Source organism: Wolffia australiana, chromosome 14 (genome assembly GCF_029677425.1).
Source record: "Wolffia australiana isolate 7733 chromosome 14, ASM2967742v1".
Classification (NCBI taxonomy): Eukaryota; Viridiplantae; Streptophyta; class Magnoliopsida; order Alismatales; family Araceae; genus Wolffia; species Wolffia australiana.
The window spans coordinates 11,608,953-11,618,838 of record NC_135848.1 but is presented as its reverse complement, the minus strand read 5'-3'; the positions used below and the strand labels follow the sequence as shown (position 1 = coordinate 11,618,838).

General features: G+C 37.5%; 1 protein-coding gene across 2 annotated transcripts; it reads right to left on the bottom strand.

Moving 5' to 3' along the window:
• Nucleotides 1-267: 267 nt before the first annotated feature.
• Nucleotides 268-8,965, bottom strand: MSH4 (MUTS-like protein 4). 2 transcript variants are annotated; one of them, XM_078586701.1, is made up of 24 exons: nucleotides 8,548-8,965; nucleotides 7,651-7,854; nucleotides 7,549-7,584; nucleotides 7,371-7,483; nucleotides 6,538-6,583; nucleotides 5,979-6,025; nucleotides 5,710-5,817; nucleotides 5,166-5,241; nucleotides 4,319-4,391; nucleotides 4,087-4,232; nucleotides 3,927-4,012; nucleotides 3,588-3,727; nucleotides 3,372-3,511; nucleotides 3,244-3,294; nucleotides 3,033-3,096; nucleotides 2,714-2,857; nucleotides 2,564-2,631; nucleotides 2,438-2,496; nucleotides 2,201-2,357; nucleotides 2,072-2,124; nucleotides 1,908-2,006; nucleotides 1,725-1,839; nucleotides 1,525-1,647; nucleotides 269-1,439 (listed from the first exon to the last, which is right to left on the bottom strand). In XM_078586701.1, exons 1-24 carry the CDS (start codon nucleotides 8,728-8,730, stop codon nucleotides 1,272-1,274), a joined length of 2,499 nt encoding a protein of 832 aa, XP_078442827.1. In that variant the 5' UTR covers nucleotides 8,731-8,965; the 3' UTR covers nucleotides 269-1,271. The 2 variants fall into 2 exon arrangements, with proteins under 2 accessions (XP_078442828.1, XP_078442827.1); XM_078586702.1 differs by lacking the exon at nucleotides 2,714-2,857 and having other exon boundaries at nucleotides 268-1,439.
• Nucleotides 8,966-9,886: the final 921 nt, after the last annotated feature.

Here is a 9,886-nt window from a genome sequence, read left to right as displayed (position 1 = left end):
CCATCATGATGGAAGATGGCTTTTCGAGACGAGGAAGGTGACATGATGAATTCTATGGACGACTAATATGACAAATGACATAGGGGTCCAAATGGATGACACGACTAGATGTGAGTCTCAATGATTTTGGTGACAACTTTTTTTCCAAAAAAAGAAAAAAAGATCTCTCTCTCCCTCCCTCCATACATCCATCCCTTCATGAACCTCCCTTTACAGGTTCACAAGTGGCGGCAGCAGCACAGGGAGAGAGATGGAGAGAGGGATAGAATGGTCTTTACATTTACTCGTAGCAAACTCATAATTATGAAACATAAACCATCACACCAGCTTTGCTTTACCAGAGGGTACAATAACTGTGAAATTCCTTATTGACTCTTCATGATATTGATGTTTATTCTCAGCAAAGATGAATGTTGCCATAAACTCAAATAATACAAGAGAATCTAATATTTTTAAGATACAACTATCAAACATACACATCATACATACATCTAACTCATAAAGAATAGAGATTACCGCCATTTCATGTACATTATAAGCTTCAAACCAGAAGTATGATTCCTAGGCACAGTCAGAATCAAATGTGGAACCTGAACTAAGGGCTAATACGAATTCAATAAATCTACATAGTTCAAATACTTCTCCGTAACCTTCCAACACTTACCTATACTTCCTAAGATACAACTATCAAACATCATACATACATCTAACTCATAAAGAATAGTGATTACCGCCATTTCATGTACCATATAAGCTTCAAACCAGAAGTATGATTCCTAGGCACAGTCAGTGTTGAGAAATATGTGTTATAAGCCCAGAGAAATAAGCCCAAGCCCAGAGAAAAAGGCCCAAATCGAAATACTACCTTATCGGGCCCACTAGGAGACAGTGGGGCCCACCGCAAAAAGCTAACGGCTAGTTAAAACTAGCCGTTGGGCGACTGCCCAAACAGCTCCTATAAATACTGATGAAAAGGCTCTCTTATTTACTCTTTTTGAATGAAATAAAAATTTTCCTTCTTTTCTCAATCTGCACTTCAACGATCCTCAGCATCTTGTCAGTCAGAATCAAATGTGAAACCTGAACTAAGGGCTAATACCAATTCAATAAATCTACATAGTTCAAATACTTCTCCCTAACCTTCCAACACTTACCTATGCTTCCTAATCACCAAATCCAATGACTGATCTCCCTTCTCATCAAATCAGTAAATTTTATTTTAGGGTACCTGATGGGCTCTTATTTTCCTCAAATGTAACAGTTAGTGTCAGTCAGTCTAACCTTCCTTCTCTGTATGAGGCCTGGAGGCTTTGTAGGGCCCGCCGAACATCTTCCTCTGACTGGTTGGAGTATTTCAAGCACACAAGCCTCTGTGCCATCCGATACGCAAGCTGGATTGACTCGTACTGCGCACAGTTGCTCTCCATCTTGGTCAACCCCTGTCACATAAAGATCAAACATCAATTATATCTCAAATTTCCATTTTAATACATTATAAAATTGAAAGACCAGCCATCAATTAACTTTGGTGGCTATCTTCTGTGTGACATTCTCAGCGGTCTCGATCACTGGGCCTGGCAATCCTGCCATCCTGGCCAAGATCAGCCCATAGTGCGGTATCCGCCTTGGCCCGTCTTGGAGACAGAACTGGCCAGAAAGAAAATATCAGTCTAGTTGGAAATTCAACATAAAATCAAAATTTTCATTTTTCTGAGAGGATTTACCTTAAAATCCAGTCGGTTGTTCTTGATCTCAACTTCCAAATGTAACACCTTCACGTTGGGGTAGATGGTGGCCAGCTCTGACAGACCTTCCATGTGAGTGGCGAAGATTGTGTACCTGATCAGATAATCATGATTCATCATATTGCAATTGTATCCCTACAAAAGTGAATTAGTTGTAAGTACGCTTTCAGAGAGAGGAGATGCTCGCAGCAACTCCAAGCAATCGCGTATCCGTCTTCAGAGGAGGTCGCCCTACCCAACTCATCCATCACAACTAGGCTCCTGTCACATGTTTTAAAAATTGAAGATGATAAAGTATGAACTTTGGTTTTCTTTCAAGTTGTTACCTTGGGGAAACGTTTTGCATGATGAAGGCTGTCTCTTTCATCTCTGTCATAAACTGATTTACCAGGAATTAGAAAATTTTGCAAGAAATCAGAGGTGATTTTATCTTATTTTTTGGATGTGTCGCTGACCGTGCTGGAGTTGGACTCGAGGCTCTCTGTGGTGCCGATACGGGTAAATATGCGGTCAACTACACGGAGAGAGGCAAAACGAGCAGGAACGTAGCAGCCAATCTGAGCTAGGATGACAATAAGGCATACTTGTTGAAGATACGTGCTTTTTCCACTCCTGTACAAGAGAAATAGCCGGGAAAATAATAATAAAAACTCCCAAAATTAGATTAATATAATCCTAAATGATTCTCTCACATGTTTGGACCCATGACAATCACCATGTTGGAAGCCTCTGAATGGAAAACATTATTCGGCTGAATTTCAATGACACAGCGGATTAGTTGCATTAATTTTGTACTTCAAGAAAAATGTGAAACTTACAATGAACTCGGTGTGAATGGTTTCGAGAATTGGGTGCCTCCCTGCGTCGATAGCCATTGGACCATTTTCTGTCATGCATAAATAAAGAGGCGCTGAGATTATTAGCCCACTATAGAGAACTTATCAATAGGTCAATGGGTGGCCCAGAACCAGTCAATTCAGGTCTTATGTAGCTGTCCACAGATTTGGTGGATATTGTATTTGCAAAAGAGTTCACGATCATGTCAAGTAGACAGAGAACCTCAGCAAGCAGAGTTAGGGCAGAAATATCCTCCCTGATGGAGCTAATGAGACCTGTGGGTATCATTATTTATAGTTCATTAGATAAATACAAGTTTAATTCGAAGTGAAACTATGTTTATAACTTTTATGCCCATCTGCATCTTAAATTTAAGAAAAAAGTAGATAAAATAGAAAGTGGAAAAGAGTACTTTCTATATTTTGCCGTAAAATATGCACAATGCCTAACCTTCCAAGCAAACCTCAGTCCGTAGATAACATTCGGCAGCAGCTGATCGATTTCTCACATTCAGCTTCAGGCGGAAAGTTAAGGAATCAGGCGTGAATGCAATTGTAAGAAGTTAAGGGTCCTTTTAAGAAACTTAAAAAATTAGTGGGAAAATGGACAGAAGTTGAAAATATTTACTGCTGTAAGACCTAAAGATTGGAAGAAAACTTACGGATGCCAGTTCAAGGCTTGTACAATGGATGTTTTTCCCGTGTTTTGCTACCTATCATTCCAATCCAGTACATATACCAGTAATTAATATCTACCTAGATACAAGACATGATGATGATGAAAACTTACCTTGATGAAAATTTTGGAAAGATCACCATTCACATCTTTCAGAGGGATACTAAAATAAAACCCCTGCCTGCTGTTATAAGGGATTTTCAAATTTGGTAGCTGGAACTCTTCCCTGTACTTCTTCGCAAGGTTATGTATTGCTGAAAAATATACAATTAATATTAAAACTGGAAAATAAGTCTAAAATAGATTGTATTGTCGATCTAGTTTTGGCACCTTCACTTGTATCACAAAATACACGCCTTGCGATGTCCAAAAGGCCGTCTATTCCCGTCTTAACAGCAAAACATTGTTGCGTGCTTGCCAGAAAAGGGGCCTTGGTGTGTAAAACATCTTCAACAATGATCTCACCTATTCTATATAGTCAGAGCCAAGAACATTCAAGGATATTACTTTAAGTTAAGTAGGAAATAAATATTAAAATTTGACACTTAATTAATCAAATATTATCCGGACTTATTCTGAAGATGAAATGTAAGGATTTAAACTTGTTTGAAGAGGGGAATTATAAACACGTTATCCGTCCTCAATTTAAAAGAGAAATTGAAGTCCCACCTTTTCCTTATACGCTCATATTTCTCATTCAGACAGACTGTTTTGTAAATATTACTGAGAAGAAAACTTTTTGCATTTTTCACTTCCTGAAAGATATGAAACTTGAATAAGAATTAAGAGTCAGAAAATCAAAATGTGGAGTTTTTTTAACTCGATCTACCTTTGAGAGGAAAGGAAGGGCATCAAGAGCAGTTTTGAGAACAATAATATTTGAGATGAGTTCTTGGCTCCTCTTTGAGTTGGGGGGACCAACAACAGCAGCAGTCACTCTGTTGTGCTTAAACGCAAATTGACAGAGAACTCTATCTATAAGGAAAGATCAAAGTATACATAAATTATTCTCTTGAAAACCACAAAATAACAAAGAAAGAAAGAAACTCTGGAGTGACCACCTGTTTCTTTTGGAAATTTCCGTAAGCTTTGGATCAGCCCAAAGAATAGCTCCTCGTTGCTCATCAATTCATCCTGAAGCATTGTTTTTTTTGTTATAAATGAAACAAAAAAATGAAAAAATGAAACAAACTCTTCACATGTGTTAATTTTAATACTTCTGCAGAATACACTATGATTGAAATGGAATATCCTACGAAATAATAGGTTTGTCATCTGATAAGGTCCCCTTCAAGACTTATCATAGCTCTAAGAAGAGAAGAAGCCACGCCACAAGTCAAACCTAGTCTCATGTGTGAGTTGGAATATAAGCCGGCTTATGGCGCTTCCTATAAATAAAGGTCAAGCGGTAGACGAGGGGGCATCGATTCAAATTCAGGAACCGCGGAGCAGACTTCAGGCAGACGAGGAGATCCTCTGAGTTCCGTATGAGTGACGGTTGATCCGACCTCTCCTCTGTTCACCGAGAAGATCTGATTCAGTCTCTTGTTTATTTCCTTTTCTGTGGTATCCTGTTTCCCGGTCTTGTATCCACTCATCAATTGATTCTCATTTCCCTCTTTTGTTCCTCCGAGAAACGGTTTTCTTGAAAGTCATTCTATTGGAAAATATTTCTCGGAGATTATTGGCAGACAGACATTCAAAAAGATTCAAGATCCAGGATCTTAACCGTCATTGGCCTCTAGGACCTAAATTCCTCATCATTGTGTTGCATTGCAGAGATAAATGCCCAAATAAAGACTCACTTATAGCTCAAGTAGTATGTTCAAAATAGATAAGGATGTTGCATATCCCTAGAGGGGCAAAGTATATGAGTAATTTAGCACACAAATATAAGAAGGAAATTACCAAGCAATCCAAACGAGCATTGATAGTTTCAATATCCTTCAGTGGTTGCAGCAGGTTTGCGCGAAGAAGCCTTGTCCTGAAGATTACATATATTTAGGAATATCCGTCCCAAAACAATGAAAGTTAGAATCTCCATGTTTTGATGAAGTGTAGCTAATCATTATCTTTTTGAAGAAGAGAAAGGTGATGCTAATCAATGTCATCTGAAAGATAACTTTGGAAGTAAAAAATTTCCATGACATTCTCTGAATTATATTCCAAATCTTATGCTAAATTCAAGGTTCCAAAGCTTCAGTGATCCGAATAAAATGATGGAAGAAAAGAGGTTTTGCAGGAATGTGTCCTGTCTCCATTCCCATAAAATGGATGGTTGAATAAAGTTTCTATAATATTTTCTCTCACACTGATGCTTCATAGGATAGAACTATAATTTTACTTAGGTCATATAAAGCCCACGAAGCAACCTTGAGATGTTGTATAGATGAAACCCGAAAGAAATCATTTACCAAATTTAAACCATGTTAAAGCATAACATGATATTTACCCTCCAATTGTTCTTGTTGTTTTTAAAATTTGAAATAAGCTCCGCTTCTTGTTAGTGGAGCCCCAGAGCCCGGAAGTTGAAGAATCAATAATTTCCAGGTTATGAACGCTGTTCCACATTGGAAACCAAAAATCAGTTAATATAAGACACAAAAACGTTTATCCAAGAACTTGATTTGTAAATCGTAGTTGGGTTTTAATGTGAAATTAATCATACATTGTGTAGAGGAAGTTGATATTACTAATACGCATGTCATCCAAGATAATTACCTGGTTGCGTCGATGTTCATGTGATCAAAAGAGCCATTAAAAGTAACCTAAATATTCATTGACAAAAGAGGATGTTAAATTCGTCATTCAAATGTGTCGAAGATTTCAAATAACTTCAGAATAATTTTTTATTCAAAATTTTAACACAGAAAAGGAATGGAGTAATTTCTGCTTAGTTTTAGGAGAAGTGCGATCCAAATTACGGAAATGAAGTCTTAATTCAAAATATGATTAAAAGGAAAAAGGTGATACCATCATTATTGCAAATGAATATGGTACCATTAATTTATCATATTTCATCAATTCCAGAACACAATATTTAAAATGTTAAAAAAATAATTGGAAAATTTTACATCAGACTTAAGCTTATTACCAGTCGCACATGAGGCAATGTTATGCCTTTTAAAGTTAGTCAATTACCATAAAAAAGAATTTGGGTTCTCATAATAGTGATTTAAGTATTAAAAATTCATGTTAACTCCACAAGAAAGATAGCTTTCATAAGAACTTCAAGCACCAGGAGAGAATGAAACGCATGAGGCACAAGATGCCATCCTACCGATAATGAGTTGTTTGTCACTACGATACCTTTCTCTGATTCAATCCTGCATGTTCATGAATCCAGAAGAAATATTTATAAAAATCGGGAATATAATTTCATCATTCAGAAAGAGAAGTAAATATGCAGAAAATATTGCATCAATTTCCTTTCGAGAGGGAGAGAAGTGAGAATGAAATTTTAGTTTAAGACTATATGATAGAAATAGTGTATAAATTCAATCATAATGAAATATTATTAAAAAAATACATTTGATGGAAGGTATAATTTTACTTGTTGAACCTAAGAATTAAATGTCTTTATACATAAAAGTTTGGTTATATTTCCAGCACGATCTTAGAGACTTGACCATCAGTTCATTACCAAAAATCAAATTCTTATGTCAGATGACACCTCAATTCTAATGCTACAGCTAATCCAAATAAATAAAACCCTGATACCACAGAAGCTTTGTCATGTGCAACACTGGATGTACAATCCAAGGAGAAAATAATGAAGTAGATGCATTGGATGTGCAAATATTGAACCGAAAATAGATGTATATTTCAATTTTATACTGGTGGATACTCTTATTAAAATAGATTTCGGAACAAAAACATACGAAAGCTAGAACAAGGTTCGGACTACGGCAAATTCTGCAATTAATATGGGCCTCTAAAATTAGGAATGTGGATAAAGGAAGCAGATGCATCCACGGGAACTGTTTCTTGCCAGAATAGGAGGAATTGTGTCGTGAAACTCACGCAAGGCAGTATCTATAGACACTGAGAGAAAGAAAAATAATTGAGGATAGTGTATGATTGAACTAGATTTAAAATTATTCGTTCACATACCATCTGATCGTAGCTGCAAAAGCTGCAAGGCAGAGATAGTATTGTTTGTAGTACGTATCTAACCCCAGTACAGAGGGCTCCTTGGCTGCCAAATCTTTAAGAATAATTGATCCCTGCAAATTCAACCTTTAGATTAACTAAGAGTGGAACTGGGAAAAAACAAAGAAGAAATAATCACCTTGGTATCATCAAAGCAGCTACGAGGCATAATCACCTGGGAACATTTCTTCGATCAAGATTGTGCAAGAGTATTTTCAATAGATGAATTGAGACGATAAACCTTCTTATTTGACGTGTACTGCTTATCCACTAATTCTGACACTCCTATCATTCCATCAGCTGCCATCTTGTTCGGAGACACAATGATTGTCAATGGATCATAAAAATGTAGGAGGGTCTTAGTGTTTTGATAAGAACGGCTAGCCTCAATGTACTGTGAAAGATGCAAGGAGGCTGATCTCAAGTCAAATGCAGCTACTCCAACCTGTGTGTGGCAACAACAAGAACCACTAGCCTAAGAAACCACCAGGGGATATCATCTCAGTTGTTGAATTACAGATATCGGTTCTGCATTCAGTTTTCCTCTGTGAGAAGAACTGACTCCAACATGTATGTTTTTACCGTGTAAAACACAAAGTTTAACAATCCATTTTTGTTTGATCCGGTCATTCAAGAATAAAGAGGGAACTAGGCCGAAAAAAGATCCCGTTGGTTAACGGTATCTTCTGACCTACAGATCGGATAGCAATTTCAAATTACTCGCAATGTTTTAACAGCGAGAACTGAAATTGATAATTCCATTAGAGATCCACCGTGATGAAAATAATAATCCAAAATCTCGTTTCCATTTCATGTGTATCTTTATCTAAATTGGGATAAATTTTCAATTAAGATTCACCAGCTCTTACATTAAGTAAACATTTAGGACAGTTTTGCATACATTACAGAATATTCAAAATCTGTACGCAAGGATTCATGAAACCGTCTGAGAAATTCCAGTTCATTCATAACTATCGTGTTTGTTTCCGTTGGAATATAGAAAACCGTAAACTACAACTTTTTCTTGAGATTTCCGGCGAGTAATATAATTTATGTAAACATGTGCAAAATACTGTCGTTAGAACCGGATTAAATACTCGCACCGAACAAGTACAAATTTGAGAAATAAAAGAGCTACCTCCTTCGCTCTGTTCTCTATCAAACCAACGATGAATGATGACCTGTCTGCCTCTTCTTCCATGGCTTTTCGCTCTCTCACAACCGCGGGAAGCCGTAACAGACTCAACCGAATGACACTTTGTTTTGAATTCTGAGCATTATATATGAGAATGGTCATAGTGGCTATTAATTGTTTGACCATCCGATATCAGTCCGATATCTTATCAGGACAATCCGATATCCAATATCCGAATTAGATATAGATAATTTCAGATGCTGGTATGAGGTATCGGATGGCTCTCGGATGGCGCGATGGATATCGAAGGGATCAGGACTGTAGTGGAGGGACGCGGACAGGGCGGGTTTTTCATCCCACGATGAAAAAATCGGGATGGAAGTTCGTCCTGGGGCGAATGGACTGGATGGTTTTAGTCCAATCGGACAAAAAAATCGTCCCATCTGGAGGTCTCAGACGATAGACGGTAAGGGATGGACCGAAAATATGTCGGTTTCGCTTCCAACGGTTGAGATATTGCCACGTGGCATCGCTATATCAATTTCTTGACATTTTGCATCAAATTCCCTGCTTTTTTCGTGCACCCAAGCTGACGCCGCCCAAAAGTAATTGTACGTATGTCCCTCCACTTTCTCTCTCCTCCATATTTCCTAAAAAAATAGAAAAATCCATATTAATCCAATCAGACATCGGAACTATTTTTATTGGATATTTCGTCTGGGACTCAGGACGGTTTTTCTCCGGATGGGATGAAACTGGCAAAGTCGAAACATGAACGGGATGATTTTTTTGTCGTGGGAGGAAAAAACCATCCCGTCTACGTCCCTGCACTGATTCCGGACGTCGGACGGGACGATCTTCGTCCCGTCCAGTTCATCGTCCACGTCCCGGATGATCCGGAACTATAGTCAGGACGCTACCGGATATCAGATTCTGATAACGGTTCATTTGCATTCTGATATCCATATAAAATATGGAAATCTGTACCAAATATAGATGTCTGATCTCGGATTCTATATCTCGCTAGCATGAATCCAACTTGTGTTTAGTAAGATCAAATTTGATCCATTTTGCATCTCCTAGGTTTGTGGGCTATATAGTTAACTAAAATAATTGTATTACTACATAAACCATTTCACATTATATTAAACAATACATAACAGAATTATTCAGAATATATTTTCAGATATCAATATTACCCACGACCTACATGTAGACTTACTTCCACTTGCTTCTTCAGTTTTCAGTTTGGATGCCCTCGACCTATGAGGCATAAAGTTCACTAAATTGATTATATTATGCTAAACAAGGCCCACTAGGCCTAACCCACTATCCCTTTCTC

Bases quoted from the DNA above. Each gene is read 5' to 3' on its own strand.
- MSH4 (XM_078586701.1), bottom strand. From the start codon at position 8,730: ATGGTCAAACAATTAATAGCCACTATGACCATTCTCATATATAATGCT. The intron at 6,584-7,370 runs GTATGTGAACGA...ATGAACATGCAG, and splicing joins TTTGCAGCTACGATCAGATG to GATTGAATCAGAGAAAGGTA. The intron at 2,632-2,713 runs GTTCTGGGCCAC...TATGCATGACAG, and splicing joins CATAAGACCTGAATTGACTG to AAAATGGTCCAATGGCTATC.